This window comes from Mesoplodon mirus, assembly GCF_964341445.2.
Source record: "Mesoplodon mirus genome assembly, chromosome: 10".
NCBI lineage: Eukaryota > Metazoa > Chordata > Mammalia > Artiodactyla > Ziphiidae > Mesoplodon > Mesoplodon mirus.
This window is the reverse complement of record NC_138986.1, coordinates 43,787,176-43,811,564: the sequence shown is the minus strand read 5'-3', so window position 1 is coordinate 43,811,564 and position 24,389 is coordinate 43,787,176. Positions and strand designations below refer to the sequence as shown.

The 24,389-nt window shown below is 39.4% G+C and overlaps 1 protein-coding gene across 1 annotated transcript; it reads right to left on the bottom strand.

Annotated features, from left to right (window-relative positions):
• Window positions 1–20,519: 20,519 nt before the first annotated feature.
• On the bottom strand, window positions 20,520–24,085 carry TRAPPC3L (trafficking protein particle complex subunit 3L; the record flags this gene model as incomplete). The annotated part of the gene is made up of 3 exons (XM_082633215.1): window positions 20,520–20,639; window positions 23,710–23,895; window positions 24,047–24,085. The coding sequence occupies 3 exons, from the start codon at window positions 24,083–24,085 to the stop codon at window positions 20,520–20,522; spliced, it is 345 nt and encodes a 114-aa protein (XP_082489341.1).
• Between the last annotated feature and the right edge of the window lie 304 nt (window positions 24,086–24,389).

Sequence of the window (24,389 nt, the reverse complement as noted above, 5' to 3'; positions counted from 1 at the left end):
GTCATTTAAAAATTGTGAGAAATCAAACATAGAGAGGAGTATATGAAACATTTATGTACAAAGAATAATTACAAAGCAAACATCTATGTAACCATCACAGAGGGGAAAGAAATAGTACATTTCTAGCACCCCTAAATCCTGGCCCATGTGTCCCTTCACAATCCCAACTCTCTGCCTGTAGAAGTCGGGGGGTTGATCATTTCCTTACTTTTATTTATAGTTTTACCACCTACATGTACATTTGCATTTCTAAACTGTTAATGTTTAGTTTTGTCTGTTTTTGAACTTTCTATGAATGAAATCATCTTCTAAGAATTATTTTTATCACATTCTTGTTTGATTTTGTTTGAGAGATTCATCCATATTGTGTCTAGAACAACTTATTTATTTTGCTTGCTGTATAATATTCCACTGCATGAATATCCACAATCTAGTTATCCATTTAACTGCTGATGGGTATTTGAGTTGTTCCTAGTTTCTGGCTCTTATGAGCAAAGCTGGAGTGAACATTCATGTACTTACATTCTGGTGTACACATGCTGGTTGTTTTTCAGGGTGTGCTCCTAGGAACAGATGAAACACGAGGGCATGTACATATACCAGTTTGCTAGATATTGTGAAATATTTGCCCTTATGGTTGTACCAATTTACACTACTGTGAGAGTTTCCAGTGCTTCTCACTTTTGCCACACTTGGTATTTCCAATTATTTACTTCTGTCACTCAGGTGAGTATGTAATGGTATTTCTCATTGTGTTTTTTTTCTTTTTATTTCATAGTGTATACTGTATTTTATTTTATTTTATTTTTAACCATTTTTATTGAAGTATAGTTAATTTACAATGTTGTGTTAGTTTCAGGTGTACAGCAAAGTGATTCAGTTTTATATATATATATATATTCTATATTCTTTTTCAGATTCTTTTCATTATAGGTTATTACAAGGTATTGAATATAGTTCCCTGTTCTATATAGTAGGTCCTTGTTGTTTATCTATTTTATATATAATAGTGTGGATATATATATTAATTCCAAACTCCTAATTTATCTCTGCCCCCCTACCCCACTATCCCCTTTGGTAACCATAAGTTTGTTTTCTGTCTGTGAGTCCATTTCTGTTTTATAAATAAGTTCTTTTGTGTCATATGTTAGATTCCACATACAAGTGATATCATATATTTGCCTTTCCCTGTCTGGCTTATTTCACTCAGTATGATAATCTCTAAGTCCATCCATGTTGCTGCAAATGACATTGTTTCATTCTTTTTTATGGTTGAGTAATATTACATTGTGTGTGTGTATATATATATATATATATATATATATATATATATATATCTCACATCTTCTTTATCCATTCATCTGTTGATGGACATTTATGTTACTTCCATGTCTTGGCTATTGTAAATAGTGCTGCTATGAACATTGGAGTGCATGTATCTTTTCAAATTAGAGTTTTCTCTGGATATGTGCCCAGGAGTAGGATTGCAGGAGCACATAGTAACTCTATCATTGTGGTTTTAACTAGCATTTCCCTAATCATTAAAGGCTTTGGCACATTTTCATATGTTTACTAGTCATATATGTAAACATATATATTTGCTAGGATATTGGATACCCTCTTTTATGAAGTGCCTATCCAAGCCTTTTGCCTATTTTTAATATTTGGGTTTTCTGTCTTTTTCGTTTTTTTTTTTTTTTTTTTGCGGTATGTGGGCCTCTCACTTTTGTGGCCTCTCCCGCTGCGGAGCACAGGCTCCGGACGCGCAGGCCCCACGGCCATGGCTCACGGGCCCAGCCGCTCCGCGGCACATGGGATCCTCCCGGACTGGGGCACAAACCCGCGTCCCCTGCATCGGCAGGCGGAGTCTCAACCACTGTGCCACCAGGGAAGCCCTTTCCTTTTGATTTATAAGATTTCATTATTATATCTTTCACTTAAACCAACAAATATTTATTGAGTGCCTGCTTTGTTTCGAGCATATTTTAGGTATTGGGATACATCGGTAAACCAACAGCAAAGACCCTGACCTTATGGAGCTTGCATTCTAAGGGGAAAGAGAGATAATAAACAGTAAGGATAATAAATAAGTAAATAATTGGACATGTAAGGGGAACTAGAATTCTAAGAAGGAAAGAAAAACAAGAACTTTCTAAAAGGTATTAGAAATGTTGGAGATTGGAGGGCTGTTTCTCTCATCGAGGAGTGAATTTTAACAAAGACTTGAAGGGGTGAGAGTTTAGACAGTGTGACCTGAGGGTAGTGAGCTAGGGGACAAAAGTAGGCCATGAGGTCAGAGAGGTAAGGAGGCAGGGGCAGATCATGTAAGACTTTTGGGCCAGTGTAAGGACTTCAGCTTTTACTCTGAATGAACTGAATAACCATCTTACACGTTCCCTACAATACCTGAATCAGATGATTCTAACTGCGTTAGACCGTTGGCCCTCGGGGATAATCAACAGAAGGCAAGAACACACTGACTTAAAAAACAAGTGATGCTCCCTTTTTGACCGTAGATGGCCATAGTCCTGGAACTAGGGAAACAATGCCTAAGACCTAATGAAATATGTTATTGTGGAATTAAAGTCAGATAGGAAGTATCTGAGTGTGTGTGTGAGTGTGTGTGTACATGAGTTCTCTTACGGTGCCTCAAGTACATTTTTTATTGATTTGCTAGGAGAATATTAACTTAAGAAAACTTGGTTTGATAAAAGAATTGATAGTGATGAGAAATGAAGTTGTATATTCAAAAGTCACAGGTTGCTTTTAAAACTCTGAAACTCACTTTTCAGTGATTCCCTTTGTCAAGTTTTGGGTTCCATTTAACCTATGCCTTCATGTTCACCATCAACATCTTAATATGTTTATTTTCAGTCATTCAAGAAACATCCAAACATATACTGAGAATAGCTACTGTATGTGGGAGTCTTTATAATATCGCGATTAAGAGCTCAGTCACTGGAGACAAATGGGTGGTGTATGAGCAATTGAAACTTATTTCTCACAGTTCTGGAGGCTGGGAACTCCAAGGTCAAGACACCAGCACATTAAGTGTCTGGTGACAGCCCACTTCCTGGTTCACAGATGGTTATCTTCTCACTGTGTCCTACATGGTGGAAGGGGCAAGAGAGCTGGGGTCTCTTTCATAAGGGCACTAATCCCATTCATGAGGGCTCTGCTCTCATGACCTAATCACCTTTCAAAGGCCCAACCTCCAAACACCATCACATTAGGGATTAGGTTTCAACATATGGATTTTGGAGGGATACAAACATTCAGTCTACAGTACTGGGTTGTTGTTCTGGCTCAGCCTCTACTAAGGATATGAGCTTAATCATCTCTCCAAATCTCAGTTTCAGCATTTGTAAAATGTAGAATAATCATATTATTTACCCAGATGATTTTTGCTCACAACTGAGATAATGCCAGGAAAATGCTCAATAAACATAATATATTTTTATTATTGTATGGCAGTAGGCTAACTGGATTGGAGAAAAGGAGAGAAATAAGATAACACTCTTAAGGAACTCTCAAGGAATTGGTAGGCAAATAAGTAAACAGTTAACCATTATAGGAAGGGGAATAAAATATACTATAACTAGAAACATAAGCAAGGTGTTTTGAGAAAAGAGAAAATAAATTCTGCCTAGGAATATTTGGAGGAATTTTCACAAAAGAGGAAATAGTTTAAGGCTTCCTAGTGAGTTGGATCCCACTCATCAGGGAGGGACTGAAAAGTCAACCTACTAAAACTGTAATAAACTCCCAGGCTACCCAGAGCCTCCCAACGAAGGTCCCTTGAGTTACATTCCTATTGAACAGTGCTGCTCTAGAACATGGTAATCAGCATTAAGTCTTAAAGAATTCTCCCTGCCCCACCCCAATGTGCCATTTCAGAGTTTCTCCACAATAGCTTCTTTCTCTGGAGCGTTCTTTTCTTGAATTCAACTTCTTTTGTGGGCATGGTGATTGTAGTTTTCAATGTAATGTTTCATTTGGTGTGTGGAATTTTTTTTATTTTTTTTTAACAGTGGCAGCTTAAGAATCTATCTAATTCAAACCAATACTGCTATGGAGACTAACTTCCTTAGAACTCTTCCCAGTATGTTCGCAGTGTCTGGTCACGTTTTCTCATATATTAAACAGTGATTGTCACAAAGAGCTCAATATCCACAAATTTTGACATTTATTGTGAATCAAGACAAACCAATTCAACATATGAATTTTGAAAAGTCACCGATATTCAGTCCATAGCATCGTCATTTAAAGCTTTTAAAATCTACCTGTCCTCCACTCCATCCCACCTGTCTACCCTTACTCTTTAATATTATCCAATATAAATATAATCTCTGAGTTAATCAGGCTTTTGACATCCTACCACACCCATTAAACAGCGTGAAAGGCTCAGTCTTACCTCTTCACTCAACTGGTTCTCTTTTCAGTCATTGTTCCAATGTCTTGACTGGGATTTGATTTTATCCTACTTACAAGCTAATAGTTAGCCTGTTACTGTAAAATGGAGGCTGGCAGAAGAGATGAAATTTCTGGACCAATAACCAAAATCTATATTAATCACAACAGAGCAGACAGCATGAGCATTGTGTTTGCATTGGTTCCCCTTGCCCCCAAGTCCTAAGGGGAACAACACAGAAAGCTAAGATGAATACCTGCACACAGTGTGCGTTGTGTTGCTGGAGAGAACACTGAGCTTAGGGCACCACCATTTTATAGCAAGTAGTAATGAAGCCTGCTTTCTAAGAGAGAAATTTTTTCTCTCAAGGCAGGGTGCTGCAAACACAGCCCTGAGAAATGACCTGGTAAAAAGCAGTCAGAGCCTTGCATTCCTGGCATACTAGTAAGACATGCAAAAGCATGAGAGACCAAGGGAGGACTATCTCCCATCACACAATATCTTCCAACTTTCAAGCCCCATTTCAAATCATACTTGCCCCTCAATGCGTCCTCCAACTCCATCAATCCACAGCAACTTCTTAATTCTCTGAACTCATGACTTTACCTCTCAAACTCACTGTAGCACTTGATCAGATACTTGTTTGTATCATATTAAAATTTTGTGTGTTCTCTTCCCAGAATGATTTTATGACTTCTGAAGACTTAAAAAAATTATCTTGTAAATGTCACAAAACAACAACAAAACTGATAAAAACAAGTGAGAAAGATTAAATATATTTATTATTTCATTGAGAAGAAAAAAGAGTTTAAGTATCACAAATACTTCTTGAAATTTTAAGACACAGGGTACATGACCATGATAATATATCAGTAACCAGAGATTGAGTTTTGGTAAATACACTATCATTTCTAGACTTGAAAACCACGTGTTTGTCAATCACGTGATTTTTTATGTTATTTGTTCGTCTTATGTGTATGGCACTCCGTTTCTTAAAGGCAGTTTATAGCATAAGAAAAACAGTTATATAAATATATTTAATGTTTTGCTTGCATATCATAGAGAAGCAAAATTTAAAAGCCAAATTTTTTTTTTCATGGCATATCCACTAGCAACTGATGTTCCACAGAATGCAGTTTGGGAAACAGCACCTCAGATAATCAGAGGCAGATGGAAAATCAACTGTTGTTTGGCTTGCTTCACAGTATTCTCAAATCACATAGTCTATTCAAAAATAGCAACTTGAATGAACTCAAGTCTGAGACATGGTCAAGCTGTGGGGCAACATTTCAATGGCCAAGCAAGTAAATGGATACATAGGGGATTCATTAAACCATAGTTTACTTCATGGAGACCAGATCATCATGTGTCTAGGCATCTTTAAAGATACTTAAAAGCACTTGGAAAGAGGGCAGTGCATAAAATAAAAAACAGATGTTTCTCCTCTTAAAATATCAAAACAATCCTAACCCCTTTCTCAGCTCCCAGCTCTGCTCCAGAACTCTTGATGAGACAACTGCTTTTTATTCAATTCCTATGTTAGTCTTCTAAGAAGACTAACTTTGAGTCCACATGCTTTAACTTTAAATCTGCTTGCCACTGTACATACCAACAAAATTCCACAACCCTTCCAGCCTCATAGGCACATTTATCCCAGCTAGAAGCTGCCTAACTCTCCCTGCAGATGTGTGCTGAATCTCTCTCTATAAAATAGGAATTTTATTTTCTAAAAATGTAAACCTTTACTGCACATCCTCTATATCTCCACTCCAATTTGAGATTCAATAATTTATACTTGCTTAAAGAGTGCTTGATAAATGCAATCATTGGCAGTGAAAGGCTACCCAAAGAGGTACTTCTGGTTTAAATTGTTGGTTTGAAAGTACATATTCAACCACAAGCAAACAAAATAAAATGATCTTTTTTCATGTCATAAAGCAACCAGAGAACAGGAGAGGAAAAGGCAACACTTTTTTTGGAAGTTGGAAAGCAGGTGGTAAGTGGTGACTGTACTACCAGGCCTGAGAAATCTAAATCCCAAGCCAGAACTGGAGAAAGATAAGAAGCAATATGATTTGTACCATACAATCTGTACAAAACGATCAGGATTTAGCAGCAACAGTCACCTCTGGAAATGGGTCTGGCAGCAGAGTTATAAGCAGGATTGGTTGAAAGCTTGTTTAAGAAGAACTGGTCTCTCAGATCTCTGCTGCCATTCCAAGAAGCTGGACAACTGCTTCTCCCTACCTTAGCAAAAACGGGGGTTTTAATCTCTAGATAAAGTTTTTCAAAAATTTTCTGAACTGAGAAAACAGGATAGTTGAAGACAGGGATACTATATTGAACAAAGTGAAATAAAAGTTAAAATATACATACTGAATTTTATTTTCCCCAACCTGGCTCCCAGAATGCTGGCATTCAGGCTCACATTCTTCAAGCAGTAGGTCAGAAGAGTCATATCTAGCAAATTTGACTGCCCAAGAGAAGAAACCTCAATAAAATGACACATTTTGAGGTTCACATTTAAATTCCCCAACTTGCCATACTGCTCGGGGGTGGCAGGCAGCTGGGGCAACTAACATCACATCTGCCCTCTCCATGGTCTGAGTGGCAATCCTGACTTCCTGGGGTGCTTACAGTGCACCAGTTTAAGATGCGAAATTAACAACTGTTTTCTCTCTCCTTCTGCCTTGCCTTCTTCTAAAGAAGAGCTGTTTGTCTTGGTTATCATTCCTGCCCCTCTCTGAGCCCTGAGTTTTAGTGCCGGGGCTCTCACACAAATCTAGCTTCGCATCCTGAGTGAAATATTTCACAGGAATGTAATTCTGGAATGATCTCATTGAAAAAGCACATCCAGCAAAAGCCATAAGCATTCACACCCATTGCCCGTTCACACCCAGAGCCAAGGAGATCACAGACCCCTTTCCCTTAAGCAGAGAATGTGCTTGGGGCCCAAAGCAAAGCCCACCAGCTGCCCATAGATATTATCCTGCCGACTGCCAGCCTGCCTGCTTGCAGACTGAAGCCTGGGTCCAGAACAGCCACCACCACAAAACATTCTGCACTGTACAAGGACAGACTCAGGAAAGCATCCAAGCAAACAGGCCTCACTTTGCAGATGCTCCCTATGTTTCATGGGAGATATCTGGCTCCAGGAAAGACCAGCAGAAACTATTAATACTCCCCTGTCACAGCCCCATAAGACAGAAGAATGTCCGGAAGCCAAGCTGTCAAGATCCTTCCCATAGCTGCCCGCCTTTCCCAATTCTCTAACTCAGTTGCTATCCAACTCTTGAGAGAGTCAGAAAGTAGAGTATTTAACTCTGAAACTAGATGTCAAAGCCAGGTCTAGATCAGTCCAGCAGGGCTGAGACAAAGTGAAACTGGAGAAGAAATAATGTACTTTGATGGACTTTCAAAAATCCTAGCTGAAACATCACCAAGTTGGAATCTTTGGAAAAAAATTCCTTACTGCAATCTGTATCCCACTCCCAATGAATCCTCATAAAATGATCCAGAAGAGGAGAAAACAAATTAATGGTTTGCCGGGTCTATAAATCTAAAGCTATTCTAAAGTAAAATGTTTATTAAGATAAAAAATAATATAATAAGTCCCTCAATTTATTATTCTATGTTGAAGGCCATAATCTACAAGCTCCACTAAAGTTCATATTTTATCCAATATGGGTGGATAACCAAGGAGCTCCAGAGATTTGAAAAAAGTATGAGAGGCAGAAGCCAAAACAAATGGAAAAAGTTACTTGTAGGAAACAGACACTATGTACTCATAAGAAAACTTTAAAAAGATGACCAATAATGATTTTAGAGATGTAACAGGAGACATGACATGTATGAAATGAGAATAGAATTGTATTTAAAAACTTTTGAAGGACAAAAGAGTTCTTGAAAATTAACATGATAGCAGAAATTAAAAATGCAATAGACGGTTTGGAAGATAAACTTGAGGAAATCTCTCAGGATGTAAAATATTAATATAAAGAGATGGAAAAGAGAGAAAAGTTAAAAAAAAAAAGAGAGAGAGAGAGAGAGAACTAGTCTAGGAGATCTAACATCCTACTAATAAGAGCCTAGCAGAAAGCAGGGAAAATGGATAGAATAGGATAAGAAATCATCAAAGAAATAATTCAATGTTTTCACCAAATGGAAGATGGATTTCTAGATTGAAGAGTTTATCAGGTGATCAGCACAGTAGAAGGACACAGAGCCACAGTGAGATGCATCATGGTGCAATTTTGGAACAATGGGGATAAGAAGATCCTAAAGTTTTCCAGAGAGAAATAATAGACCAAGAATCCAAAATCAAATGGCACTGAACTTCTGAAAAATATCTGGAAGCTAGATGATCATGTTTTCACAAACTTTATTCCCTATTCACTCTTTATCATGAAGCTACTAAGGTATGCACTCTTTCAGAAGAGGGAGGACACGGAGAAAGGAAAGTCATAGGATCAAGGAAACAAACGATCCCATAGAAGATAGAGGGGAAGAGAATCTCTAAGAGGATAGTGAGAGGAAAAGACAAAAATGATGGTAAAATTAACCCCTGATAATAAGATTAGCCCTATCTGGGTTAGTCAAGGGTCAGAAAGGAAGAAAGTTAAAAACAACAAAATTATGCATTCTTAATATTTTACGGGAAAATCACTGTGACATCTTTCAAATAGCATGTGGTGTTTATAAAACATTGTCCACAGATTCTCTGAAACTCCTTCCTTCAAGAGATAGAGATGAATTACCTTACTTGATTGTGAGCTGGACTTAGTGACTCATTTCTGACGAATGGGAAAAAAGTGGAAGTGATGATATCAAGTGTCTTCAGAACCTAGGTCATAAAAGATGTTGCAGCGTCCTTTCTCTCTCTCTCCTGGATTTCTCTCTGGTGGAATTCAGTTGCTGGGTTGTGAGGGTGATAGAGCAGCCTCAGGAGAAGCCCATGTGGTGAGAAATTGAAATTTCCTACCAATAGCCATGTGAATGGCCTGTCTCAAAATCAAATCCTCCAGCTCTAGTCAAGCCTTCAGATGGCTACGGACTCTGCTGACAGCCTGATGGCAGCCTTGAGAGAAACCCTGAACCAGAATGACCCAGCTAAACTGCTTCTGAATTCTTGACCTCCAGAGACTGTGAGATAATTATTGTTCTTAGATCATTAATTATTTTAAAATTATGGGGTGACGTTACACAGCAAAGGGTAAATAATTCACTGCCTTTTTTTTTTTTTTTTTTTTTTTTGCGGTATGCGGGCCTCTCACTGTTGTGGCCTCTCCCGTTGCGGAGCACAGGCTCCAGACGCGCAGGCTCAGTGGCCATGGCTCACGGGCCCAGCTGCTTCATGGCATGTGGGATCCTCCCGGACCGGGGCATGAACCCGTGTCCCTTGCATCGGCAGGCGGACTCCCAACCACTGCGCCACCAGGGAAGCCCAATTCGCTGCCTTTTGAAGTAACTTATGTCTCTAAGGTCCATACTCCCACCTGTTGTTTTATGACATTATATCTCATTTGCTCTTAGCTGAGTGTCACAGGTTGACACTCTTGCTGACCATGAGGCAATTTTTGAAGAGAGTTTTACACTGTACTCGTGTATAAAAGAACTGTGATTTTGATGGGTTAAGGAATCTGGATTTGTAAATGCCCAACTACTGGCTGGTAATCACCACTTCTTCATTCCTGAATTGCAGCTCTCAGCATCATCAAAATCTTATTTTGAATTTTGAGTACGTTTTTTTCCCACTGCAATAGGTAAGCAACAAGACAACATCAAAAGGCTTGAGAGAGACTATCACTAAGAAGATAAATTGATAGAGAACTTAATGTGTTTGAAAATATTAAGAGGAGATTTATGCACATGGGGGAAGAATTTAAGGATTACTGATAAGAATAGAGAAAGCTAAGAAAATGTAAAGACTCTTCTATTATTAACTCTAGGGAAAAGTTGTAGAGGAAAGGAAACCTACTCTTACTGTGCTGCATGGTCCAGTGGTCGATAGTGTTTACACAGTCTTGGTAATGTAACCACCGAATATTGATCTAACCCCAATTACACCATAGTAGGAGGGATGACAGTCCGGAAGTTTGCCTATGTGTGTGGTTAGGATGGAGGCTGTGTGTGAGAAAGCCTTATATTTCTTGTGTCAAATAAAAAAATAATATCTCAAACTGAAAAAATAAAGAGCTATATAAGCATTTTATGTATAAAGGTGAAGTAAATGACAGAAGAATCGGTCACAAGAGTAGAGAGGAGATGCTGAGGTGAAGCAGGAAATGGTAAAAGGTAAAAGTGATGGAGGTCAGGGAGGAGAGGCAGGCAGATGATTCACACTCTCATGTGATGCTTTAGATTGTTTGCATGAATACATTTTTTTAAGTAAATTTTGAAAGAAAAGAGAAATAAGATAATTACTAAAATAATCACTAAAATGTATGGAAAGAGTCTGTAAATGTCACCAATTTACTAACAGGTGCTTTACGTCTTTTGCAATGTCAAATCCTTTTCCAGGGGCCCCTCAAATATGGTCCTTACAGGTACAGAGAGGAATATTTACATGATATTAACTTTCACTTAAGATCTTCCAGTGTTTTCTGAACTGATGAAAAACAACCCTATGACTGGAGCCATAATAATCTGCTCTTTGAGAAGAACATTTTTGTGTTTTGAGATGAAACAAAATTTCTAGTGACAACTTTAATCAGTTCTGGTGAGTATTTTGTTGACTACTGATTTAAAGTATGAAAAACAATATTCCAGTTATTGAATAGATTTTCTTCATTTTAGCTTTTCCTTCTCTTTGCAATGTCACTCCAAAAACTTTTGAAACGGGAGACAGATTGATTTAATTAACATTTATTAAGCATTCATTACATGATCATAGTCTAGTAGGGGATGGGCAGCCCTGGAATCAAATCATTAAAATGTAATGGGATTTGTGCAAAGATTAATGTGTGTACATGTCAGAGAAATAGTAGAGTGATAATTTCTCTGAGAGTTGCCTCAGGTATTTATGGAAGGGGGCAAGATATAAATTGACTAAGGAGTTGGAGAGAGATGATAAGAGAAGGTTTTAGAGAACACGAGACCTGTAGAGGTTTTTGGAAGATGAATTATTTACCAGGTGTACAAGCAGGGGAAGACCATTGCAGGATGAAGGAACAGCATGTGAAAAGGAACAGAGGCACAAACGGCCTTGTATATTTAGTAACCGAATTCTTCAGCATTGCCCTGAATGATTTAACAGAGAGTGAGAGGAAATAACAAGTTGAGTTTTGGACACACAAAATACATGCTTCTGGAACATCTAGGTGGAGTGACCAGTAGGGAATAGGAGCAGGTGAGTGAAGAGGTAGAGAGGAGAGGTTTTCTGTGTAAGGGTTGTACTATCCAGGGGAAATGTCTACCTTGAGAAAAATGCCAACCATGGAGTCTGCATATATCAAAATTTGGGGAAGAAAGAGGAACTGGAGGAGAATGAAGGAGACTTAGAATTAATAGCCAGCTAAAATAGAGGAGAAGAATCAGGATAGAGAAATTTTAAGACAAATATTTTAACATAGAATTGTCCAGTTTCAAAGCTGGCACTCTGCCTTTGTTTGGGCTGCTATAACAAAATTCCATAGACTTGGTGGCTTAAACAACAAAACACATTTATCCCTCACAGTTCTGGAGGCTGGGAAGTTCAGCATCAAGGGGCCAGCAGATTCTGGTGAGAGACTTCTTCCTGGTTTGCAGATGGCTGCCCTGTTGTATCCTCAGAAGGCCAGGAGAGAGATATCTTATGTCTCTCTTCTCGTAAGAGAATTAATCCCATCATGAGGGCCTCACTCTCAAGACCTAATCTAACCTTAATTGCCTCCTAAAGGTCCTACCTCCAAATATTATCACATTGGGGTTAAGGCTTCAACATATGACATTTCGGGGGAGGCAAACATTCAGTCCATAAAACACTCTTTCTGCTACATCACATTTTCTTAAAATTTGCCAGTGAAAGGATGAAGGAGGTATCAATTGTCTGTTAAGTAAGCAGTGTCAAGAATGTTTTTTTAGGATGGTGGAGACTTGAGCATACTTTTAGGCTTATGAGAAGGAGCCAAGTGAAAGGTGAAGGTTGATAAGTGACTAAGAAAGGTTTCTGAGGATGTAGTGCGAGCTAGAGCGTGCCTGTGTCTCTATAAGCAAATCCATAGACTAGTAATTATTTAATTTGCCCTGGGGTCTTCCTCCTGACATCATTATCAACCTTTCAGGTCTCAGTAACTTTATTAATTTTTTTTTCTTTTTTCTTTTCTTTTTTTTTTTTTTTTGTGGTACGGGGGCCTCTCACTGTTGTGGCCTCTCCCGTTGCGGAGCACAGGCTCCGGACCCGCAGGCCCAGCGGCCATGGCTCACGGGCCCAGCCGCTCCGCGGCATGTGGGATCTTCCCGGACCGGGGCACGAACCCGTGTTCCCCGCATCGGCAGGTGGACTCTCAACCACTGCGCCACCAGGGAAGCCCTTTATTAATTTTTTAAAAAGCAGGATACTTTAGATAATCCCCAAGACCATGTTTGGTACTAAATTTTTATCTTTGTAGCTTTTTCTATAAAATCTACCATCCCAGAGCTGGAAAGAACTCTCTGAATTATTGTATTGTCTATATTCCTGCTGCCAAGCCAGATCTGCTGCAAATATTTTTACCTCTAAAAGGTAGCTACCAGGCATATCATCGTGTTCAAGTACATTTAACTTTCAGTTATAGAGTATCACAAATCTTTGCCAAGAGACGGCTGGCCCAGTCCATGCATAGAAACTATTGGACCCGGAGAAGTTGAATTCTTGGCAAAGAATTGTCCCCAGAGCTGTGTAAACTCAAGCAACTAGTTTTGGCCTCCTTTTCCCCCCAGTTCATTCATTTTGATTTGACATCCTCTTTTTTTTTTTTTTTTTTTTTTTTTTTTGCGGTATGCGGGCCCCTCACCGTTGTGGCCTCCCCCGTTGCGGAGCACAGGCTCCGGACGCGCAGGCCCAGCGGCCATGGCTCACGGGCCCAGCCGCTCCGCGGCATATGGGATCCTCCCAGACCGGGGCACGAACCCGCATCCCCTGCATCGGCAGGCGGACTCTCAACCACTGCGCCACCAGGGAGGCCCGATTTGACATCCTCTTGAAGGACTCCCCCCGGTGGCTGCTTAGAAAAGTTTAAAGAGGCAATTTCCCACCTCTCAAGGGGGTTGAAAAGCACATTGTTTAGAGCTGGAACGCTTCCAAACTGTCTGAAATGTCTTAGGTAGTCACAAGGCAGGCACAGGTTATAGTTTTTAGGGACTGCTGACATTCAGGATGGGGATTTGTTTCTTTCTATTAGTTTTTAAGTGTCTCTGCAGCAGTAAAAATTATGTCCATGGACACTTTTTCCTTTTTGGCTCCAGCTTTTGTGATGCTTTTCCTGTTTTGTTTTGTTTTTTCCTTCAATAGTGGCATTTGTAAGCTCTTTGCAGGATTCTGTGTGAACCCTTGAAAAATATTTCCCAAAGAGGAACAGTGCCATTTCTTTTACATCTTTGGGAAAATCACCTTACAAGGCTTTGTAGTCCAGTTATGTGGCTTTCTATGGCTTTCCTTAGTGGTCACTTTTCTGTGTACACCATCAGCAGTTTCAGAATGCAGGAGTCCCTGGGGCAACTTTGTAGCCACAAATCTAGTGCCCGCTGCTGGGAAGAGCTCCTTTAAAGAGCTGAATTTCCCAATCTCCTTCCGAGACACAGGGAATCCCGCTTTTGATCCAGGTGGAGTCTCAGGTCAGAGCATGCAGTGAGGCTGTTATCCCCTTTGTGTTGGTGCGAGGGGAGAATGGTTCATTAGAGCACAGGGGAAGTAAAGGTGATCTGTATTTTCTCCCCAGGTATGTGTACAGTCATTCAAGCTGAAGGCTGGGGTATTTTCTACTTCCGGGTGTGCTTGCTGAGAGGATGGGCTGTGACCTGCCCCAGGAGGTGTCCTCATCCAGCCTCCACCCCCGCTCCATCTCCACAAAGACCATGAATCTTGCTTCACAGTGAAGATTGAGGCCAGTGGTCATAAACTCTAAGCTCTTCCCCTAACACCTCCAATCCCATTCCTATTTATGCGCATTCTCACTGCCATTGCTTTTTCTCAGGGGAAAGGGTGGTCTTTCTGCTGTTCAGAGTCAAACTTTTCTCTTATGATCTGGATCTTGTCCCCTTCTACCTTCTGACAACTTTGCTTTGTCAATCATTCTCTCTCTCTTATATTTTTCTATGCCTGCATTCTTAAAAAATAAAAATAAAAGAGCAAACAGCCCAACTTTATACCAGTATCCTACTTCTCCTTCCAGTTACAGTCAAGTTCCAAGAATCATTTACACCAGTATCTCACCTGCCACTGACCCTTCAATCCACTGCAATGAGGCTGCTGTCTCCATCTTGCCCTGTTGATCCGAGGCAAAGACCTCCTCATCAAGTCCAATGTCCCTTTTCTGGACTAACCTTCTTGGCTGTCCTGTGGCACCTAATACCTCTGACCATTCTACTCTCCTTGAAACTCTCTTGGTCTCAGTGTCACCAGTTTCTCCCATCTCCGTCTCTGACTAGAAGTCCAGCCTCCCTTGTGCTCTTCTTCTCTTGCTGCCTCTTGAATGGCGGTATTTCTCACGATTCTATCTTTGCTCCTTGTATTTTCTGAAGTCCATGCTCTCCCTGGATGCTGCCATCCTCATCCTCTGCTTTTACTATTATTTGCATACTGATGACTCCAAAGTGCATCTTCAGTTCAGACCTCTCTCCTGAGCTCCTCATGTTGTTTGGGTGTTTCAAAGGCACCTCAAACTCAAAATATTCAAAGCTTATTAGCTTCTTTCCTAAGCTGCCGCCTCTTCCTGCATCCCTCACCCAGCCTCCCAAGCTAGATACTCGGGAGACCTTGCCAACTCCCTGGACTTCCGGTCCCACGAATAATACACTTAAAGCAGGCAAATTTAGGCCCTTTGTAGTTTCATATCCAACTCCTTTTCTCTCCCTGTTACCAACTTAATGCCTCACAGATTATTATGAATATTAAGTGACATACCACATAATTAACGTACCTAGCACCTGATAAAAATCTTAATTGAATCCAAAACCAAGAAAGCAGCATTTCCAAGTGCTTCTATTGTTTGGCATATACGGACCACTGGGAATTAGCACTTCCTCTTTTAAGTCATTAAAATCTATATGGTTCACATGCTACAAGGAAATAGCAAGTCACTAAGTACAGTCTGCTGGCTTGAAAGATTCAGGCCACTTGGGAGGCTCCAGAAATCAGAAGGATTCCGAGTTGGAAATCCTCAAGTGACTCTGGATGTGATTTAAGTTTCCAGTAGAAATAGTTGAAGGAAGAACCTGAAATGTATGAGTTTTTTGTGGTTTTTTTTTTAAGAGCTACCACTGATTGAAAATGTCTTTTTTCTATGAAATCTCCTTTTTCTGGAACCTGTGCTCTGTGGATGCACACCATAATGCTAGTTCTATTCTCTCTGTCCTGTAACCTTTTCTTCTCTGTGAGGAAAAGAGCTATTGTCAATGCAAATTTTATTTCATTGAGCATTCAACCATGTGAAAAATGTAATAATAAGCAGTTTATTCTCTTTGGTATTCTCCAATATGTTGCAAATTATCTGACCTATCACATATTTATCATGCAATGAACCTTGTTGCATTACTGTAACAGAAACCCAACTCTACTACTTAAGGAATATAGTAAATTTATTGCCTCATGTAACAGGCAGGTTTTTCTTCTCTTCAGTCCATTCAGCCTTGTCCCCCTCCCTATGTCAGCAGCAAGGACTGTGGTCTGGGGAATGCCATGTCACGATTGGCTTAGATCTGGCTGGCAAGATTTTAAACTGGGAAAGAGCCACTGTACCTAGGTAATAGCAATGAAGCTGGACGTATGGATGACTTCCTCTGAAGTAGATGGGTTGGGTTGCCTAATAAAATGGTGGGCACCTGAACAGAAACATGTCATTCTATTAGGACAGGGAAACATACAGGCAGCCAACAAGTGTCCATTAAATGAAGAATAATTAAAATAAAGGAACTGAAACAGAGAATAAAAAAGGAAGTAAATGAGTTGCAGAGACTTCTTTGGAAGAAAGAGAAGTGTATGTAGTGGAAACAGAGCTTCGAGAAGAAAAAATGGAAGACAAAAGAAACTGAAGGAAGAAAAGCAAAGAAAGATTTAATTGGGAAAAACAGAGTCTGAGTTTAAGGGAGAACAAGGAATTATCCTAGGACATTTATTTCTTAACTGTTTTTAGTGAAGGATTTCCAATGGTTGATGCATTTTTTGGGTCTTCTGTCAGTGAAACACTTGAAAAATAAAATTTTGCTAATGATTGTTGTGGCTATGGCTTGTTTTCAATTTTAGGGTAACTATTACTGATTGAATAAGAACGGTTTCCTTTTCAGATCATTAGAGGGGTACATTATACTGGCTGCATCCCTTTTCTGTCTGCTGATTATTTGCCATAGCCACTGTAGGTTGACCATTGGTCATGTCCAGTTAAAGTTCTGGAAGGTTTACCAGAATGAGGAAGTGCAACAACTGGACAGATTTTTTTAAGGAATATGCAACCAAGCCATGTAAAGAAAACTTGGCTCATTTTTTAAAAAGGGAGTCTTTTGTTGTCCCAAGTTCCTAGGACTGGGAGGGTGCCTTCGTCAGGGACTCCTTCAGTGTTACTGAGAAGAAATGAATTAGCCTCCATAGCTGGTGGATGAAGCTGTGAACTATCACAGCCACCCAGAGTCTACAGTCCCAACTCGAGAGACCCTTAACAATGAATAACATTATATCTTTCAGCATTTGCTGTGTTACTCAACATTTAGCAGGTCTTGGTTAAAGGGACCTCTTTGGTTACAAAGGTTTTAATGTTATATTTGCACTTCAAGTGTCTGGTTTTCCAAATTTCTGCTTTGGTCCCTCATAAAGAAGGAGAAGGGGGAACTTTCCACTTATTCATAATAGTCCATTCCAACTGCTAAAGAGATCCAGGCTTCCAATAACTAATGGGTGTAACTGAGAGATTTGAGAAGACAATAAATAAATGTGCAGGCTGCTGAGGGAAGTATGTCTGATTCCTGGCATCTTTAAACAGTGAACAGGCAACCAAGGCAGGTCTCCTCAGAAAACAGCTCAAGGAACCATCTGGTGATGTCATTTGAATAGCATGAAACTATCCCTCTGTCCCAAACCTTTCTTCCCTTTGGCTTTGCCAAGATGACAGAAATCTCTGCATTGATCAAGGTTTGGGGTTCAGAGTGAAGGCTTTTATGAAATAAAAATAGTATATAACTCTGTAGTTACACTGTGCAATTTCCAAAAGTTCTTTGTTTAAAGACTCAGCTTTACACAAAGGCAATGAAAATACACTTGGAGCCCAGGGGGTGGTGTGCAACCTTTCTTTACTATGAAGCATTTTTGTTTTTATGTATCCTCTTTCAGTTTGTGAAGAGATAGAATTTCATGGATCTCTGATGTTCTCTTTCTCCTTACCTTTTATCTTTTCTATTCATCTCCTCTTTCCCTCTCCATGAACCTAGATCCTCCCCACTTATTCTTTGTGTCCAAGGTCAAGGAGATCCAATAGATCTTTGACTGGGAATTCTAGACCTGTGTACATATTACAGTAGCTGTAGTCACATATGGCTATTGCACACTTACAATGTGACTAGTGTGACTGAGGAAATGAATTTTTATTTTAGTTTAATTTTAATTAATTTAGATTTAAAAACTGAAGCTACTAAAGAACACTAAACACAGTTTGATTATTTTGGTAGGACTGCATTTTACTGTAAACTTTGAAAACTTAGCATTGAATTGAGATGTGCTAAAAGTGTAAAATACACACTAGAGTTCAAAGATTTAGTATAAAAAAGAATGTAAAATGTCTATAATCATTTTTATATTAGCTAAATGTTGAAATAATATTTTGGATAATTAGTCTAAATAAAATATGTTGTTAAAATTTATGTTACCTGTTTCTTTTTACTTTTTTAATGTGGTTATTAGAAAATTTATATATGTGTCTCTCATAATTCTAATGAACGGCACTTTCTAGATTCTTGCATTCTTCAAGATGGAGCAAGTCAAGATTGAATACAAACGAGCCATTCTCTTGGTTATATAGATCACCTTTCACAGCATAAATTCAATGCCAAGAGACTTGCCTCCCTCTCCAGGGTGAGGAAAACAAAAAAGTATGGAGAACAAACCCCATCTTGAAGCAATCACCAGTTTCAACACTCAGCACCACGGAGAGTATCAGATTAGCTGCCTTCAAGGGGTGGGTAATAAAAGGACTGGGAGAAGCGAATTTTGATGGCTGGGTTGGGAAAGAAAGGAGATGAAGGTGTAGACAAGTAGGAGAATATTCCAGGGCACGGAACATTTTCAAGACAGCTTGTTGAGTGCTGACTTCAGAGGGAGACACTTAGACATGAATATCTTGGGTTTCTGGAGGGGTGAGTGTACTATAGAGGAGAAAGAGGAAACTGAGCAGAAGATGGAAACATCCCAAAATAAGTTTTGGGGTGGATTGTGGACAAACATCCTTGAAGGCATCCGTTTAAAATCCATGGCTTACGATATCACTTCTGCTATCAGAAAACATTCTTCTTCCAGATTCTACTCCTGGTCTTCTGTGGTATTGGTTTGAAAGTCCTTCCATTGATGCTGCAGTTGCCCCAGTGACCTTATTCTGTCCTTAGTACCTACCTCAATGTCCTTTGGAAGAGATAGCTGAGTAGGTGGGGAACAAACAATTTCCCCATAGCCTTCTAAAGTCCAAAAATGTAGAATTTCAGTGGTGGTTGTTTATGTCATTTAAACTCACTGATATAATTTTAGATATTTACTACATTCAATCCTCTCATTTTACAGATAAGTGAGAGAGAGACAGAGACAGAGACAGAGACTGACAGAGAGACAGAGGTGGAGAGAGGCTGAGAGATGATGTGCCTTGCCCAGGATTAGCCACTAGTCAGGATCAGCTGAAGCCACTAGAAACAGAACTGGGACTGTATCTTCAGGATCCTGAGACCTAGTTGAGGTCTACCACTACCTTATTACTTACACCAGTTTTAACTGATGGTGCCACACTAATTGGTACTTTTACTTATAATTTGAGTTCTCCGCAGAGCCTAGTAGATTCTGGACTTCTATATGCTTATGGTCTAGTAAAGATTATCATTTATTTAATCCAGTACATTTTGAATTTTAAATATGTTCTGGTCACAAACAAAATATACTTTGTATGATTTTTAGGGGATAAAAATTATACTAAAATTTCTAACCAAATAAGCTTTGGGATAAGACAGTATTCTCAAAGAACATTCTTTATCTTTCATTTTATTTCCTGGCCTGACCATCAGTAATATTTCCTGAGAAAAGGAAGGAATTTGGTTATTACCAGCTATCTAAAAATTAAATGAATTAAAATTAAATGTTATTTTAAAATATTTCAGAATTAACATTCAAATAAATAGTTTGCCTTGATGTTTACAAGTCAAGAGTAGCTTCAAGAGGCCGAAGATATAAGCCAAGCCTATATATGAGAAAAGTCACATGTACAGCTTCTCAAAAATATGGAAAATTGTTACAAATGGTACTGCTCCTATAGAGAATGCAATATACAGTATCTGGAAACTGTCTTTATATAGTGACATTGATATTGTATAATTTCATCCATTTTTCCAGTAAGAAGGGATAAATACACCAACTGTGTAGGTCGTATACTTTTTTTTCATTACCATAAGAAAATGAAAAAAACAAACTCTCTTAGAATGGATTATGTAATATGTAGAGTTCATGCTTACTATTTTACAAGGAGTTATTTGTATATGAAATCTTGCAGACTTGAGATTGAAAATGTGTGATTTACAAGCAAAAAAAAAAAAACAGCTTTAAATCTTAGTGCCCTGCATTTCAAATTTCTGGCTGATTTATAAGTCTTTTAAATCCCATGCTATTAAACAATTCAAAACTTCTATGGCTATATATGTTTAGCTAATATTAACTGCTCAACCAGCCAGCCTGTGGCATTTTGCATGCTATTCTTCATTTTTTCCATCTGTATTTTTCCTCATCCAGCTTTTTCAGAAATATTATTCCTATTTCTGTCACACTGCCACCTTTTAGTCTGTCTTGCAAGAATGTAACATCAGCAGCCAAATGAACCTAGGAAAGACAAAAAGAAAAAAATATAAACAGGTTTGAGTCATTCAGGTTTAAAAAAAAAACAACCTCTAATTTTTTCTGTCTTTATTTTCAGTTTGATTTACCCCATAAAGAGCTGACTTTCTTTACAAAATGATTTAAAAAAGAGCTTTTTCTGTGGATGAAGGGCCCTTTACTGGGTGTCCTCCATTGATGATCTGGCTGTGGTCAGCTCTCTGTGTGAGTCTGCAAAGAGAGGGGTGGTCCAGGACAGGCTCAACTTGGTCGATTCTGGGGCAAGCCCAGGATGTGGGCCCCTTTTTGCTCACAGTGCAGGTCTAAACTAAGGCTCCATCTCAGGAAGAACACAAATTCCCAACTCAAAGATAGCCTTGACTCAGTGTGCCTTGCCAAGCAGAACTTCCAAGGATAAATGGCTTCTTAAAATAATTTTTCTCCAATTGACTTGCTATAAATCACCCTGTCATTAGCTCAATAACATAATCACTTGTCCTAACAACATTTAGCAATTACTTATGGCTTTGAGAGCTGTGAAAAAACACCAACTAAATAAATTATAAGTATAAAATTAAAAATCGAAATTATAGACATGAATATTTGATACCCAGACCTTCTTTTCCACGATAAAGCATTTCTCATTTCCCAGACACTGAAGCAAACCCTAGGGCCTGCTTCTCTATTCATTAAAATATACTCACATAAGAGCAGCATATTGCTGACCTACCCTCAATAGAGTACCTGTTCAGCTATTTTAAGTCATTGGGATAAATAAGATATAAGCAAAAGTACATAGTAAAAAATATCTAGTAGTTAAATTATGACAAAGACAAAAAAGGTCTTATGGGGAAAAAATGAGAGTGAATTTAGCTTCCATATTTCAAAGTGCACTGTACATATGAACTACCATATGACCCAGCAATCCCACTACTGGGCATATACCCTGAGAAAACCATAATTCAAAAAGAGACATGTACCACAATGTTCATTGCAGCTCTATTTACAATAGCCAGGTCATGGAAGCAACCTAAGTGTCCATCATCGGATGAATGGATAAAGAAGATGTGGCACATATATACAATGGAATATTACTCAGCCATAAAAAGAAACTAAATTCGAGTTATTTGTAGTGAGGTGATAGACCTAGAGTCTGTCATACAGAGTGAAGTAAGTCAGAAAGAGAAAAACAAATACAGTATGCTAACATATATATATGCAATCTAAAAAAAAAAAAGGTTCCAAAGAACCTAGGGGCAGGAGAGGAATAAAGACGCAGACGTAGAGAATGGACTTGAGGACATGGGGAGGGGGGAGGGTAAGCTGGGACAAAGTGAGAGAGTGGCATGGACATATATACACTACCAAATGTAAAATAGATAGCTAGTGGGAAGCCGCCGCATAGCACAGGGAGATCAGCTCCATGCTTTGTGACCACCTAGAGGGGTGGGATAGGGAGAGTGGGAGGGAGATGCAACAGGGAGGGGATATGGGGATATATGTATATGTATAGCTGATTATACAGCAGCAACTAACACAACAATGTAAAGCAATTATACTCCAATAAAAGTGTTAAAAAATACCTAGTAAAAGCAAATAATAAGTGAAAAAGCCTGGGTCTAGTAGGCAGTTAATTAATATTTATTGAGTCTTACCTAACTCCCCTCTCTCACTAAGAATTCCCTGGCCAACCAGCCTGCATTTGTTAAACCGTAGACTTTGGTGTATCAAATTATCTGCTCCTGTAGAGTGCAAAAACCATGCTTTTGTGATGCTCACCATCCAACAGAAGGATGTACAGTGCACTTTGGAATATGGAAGCTAAATTCACTCTCATTTTCTCCCCATAAGATCTTTTTTGTCTTTGTCATAATTTAACTGAAAATCAGTTAAAATAACAAAAAGACTACATTGAAATTATTTGGATATTTGGGACCACATGAAGTCTGATACATATTTGTCATTCAGCACATATAATCAGCTGTTACCCATGAAAGCTAGAGACTTCTTTGTTCTATTTTGGACCTGATTTTTTTCCCCAATCTACATGTGAATCACACTGAACTAATTCAAATTCCTTGTCCCTTGAACAAAATATTATTTTTGTGCCTTTGGGCAAGGTCCTCCTTTTACCTGGAATATTATTTTCCTCTTACCCCAAGACCGTCACCTAACTGCTTTTTATCTTTCAGATGTCAGTTCAGAGTTTCCCTAGGAAAGTTTCCCTGCCCACCTCCCACCCCACTCCACCCCACCCCACCCCAGGTCCTCCCATGGCCCTAAGTCATTTGACTTCTACTGGACAGAAGATTCTTGAAGGGCAATAACTGTGTTTTGTTCATCTGTGTATGCTCCGTGCCTCTTAACAGATGCTGATCACTGTCTTAGTTAAATCAATGAATAATTCAGGTGTGGAAGCCAGCCTCCAAAATGGCCCACAATGGGGCTTCCCTGGTGGCACAGTGGTTGAGAGTCCGCCTGCCGATGCAGGGGACACGGGTTCATGCCCTGGTCCGGGAAGATCCCACATGCCGCGGAGCGGCTGGGCCCGTGAGCCATGGCCACTGAGCCTGCGCGTCCGGAGCCTGTGCTCTGCAATGGGAGAGGCCACAACAGTGAGAGGCCCGCGTACCGCAAAAAAAAAAAAAAAAAAAAAAAAAAAGGCTCACAATGACCCCGCCTCCTATCATTCAAGTAGTCCCCTCCAACGTTGTCCCAGAGTTGACAGCACCTGTTGTGATTAGATCTACAAAGAGACCTATGTGACAAAGAATTTCATGAAGCCTCTAACCGACTGCGAGAAAGGCACTGAAGCCATGTGAGTGAGCTTGGAAGTAGATTCCCAGCCTTAGTCAAGCCTTCAGAGACTGCAGCCCTGACCAACCGCTTGATTGCATGTGCATTAAGCTGTGAAAGGCTTTGAATCACAGCCACCTAGCAAAGCTGCTACCAGATTTCTGATCCTCAGAAACTGTGTGAGATAATAAATATTTGTTGTTTTAAGAGGCTACATTTGGGGGTAGTTACACAGCACTAGGTAATGAATATACCTGGCAAAATAGAGTCTGTGCCTTACCATTTCCAGGGCCCCTCTGATAATCCCACAGAGTAAACTGCAGTAGCACAGAGAAGATCGCCCAGCAGTGAGCTCTTCCACAAACTCCACCAGAGGATTCTTGTCTAGAATCAGGGAAAATTCATTTCTGCTTGAATTGTTACAGGTCACACTTGGTGTAATTCCCAAGTACATCTTGAAAACAACCTAGTAAACAGGAAAAAATTTACAAAACTTGGTCTAGAACAAAGAACTGTTAGTAAGGCACCCAAATACCTTTTTCCAGGCACAATGGTTAAGCTCGTGGAGTTTGTAGTCAGAAAGCCTGGGTTCACACTCAGCTTTGAAATTTACTGACCCTCTGACTTGTGCAAGTCTTCAACCCTTTTATTTTCATGGAGTGTCCTAAAGGACAAGTTTTCTGTGGAAACAATATGGTTTATGAAACTTAGAGTTAAGGCATCATTTTTGAAAAAATCTTTTTCAAAAGTGAATATCCTTTAGGAGGGTAAGAAATTAAAATATTACTAATCATCAGCATACTAGCATAATGTTTGTCACATGAGCCTAGTAAAGGATAAGATCCTGAATTAGAAGGGACCCAAGACACACCTGCCACAACAGGAAGGCGACAGAGCAGAGGGCAGAGGGTGCCATGGGAAGATTAAACCCAAGGGTGTGTTTTGGGAAGTGGAGGGAGC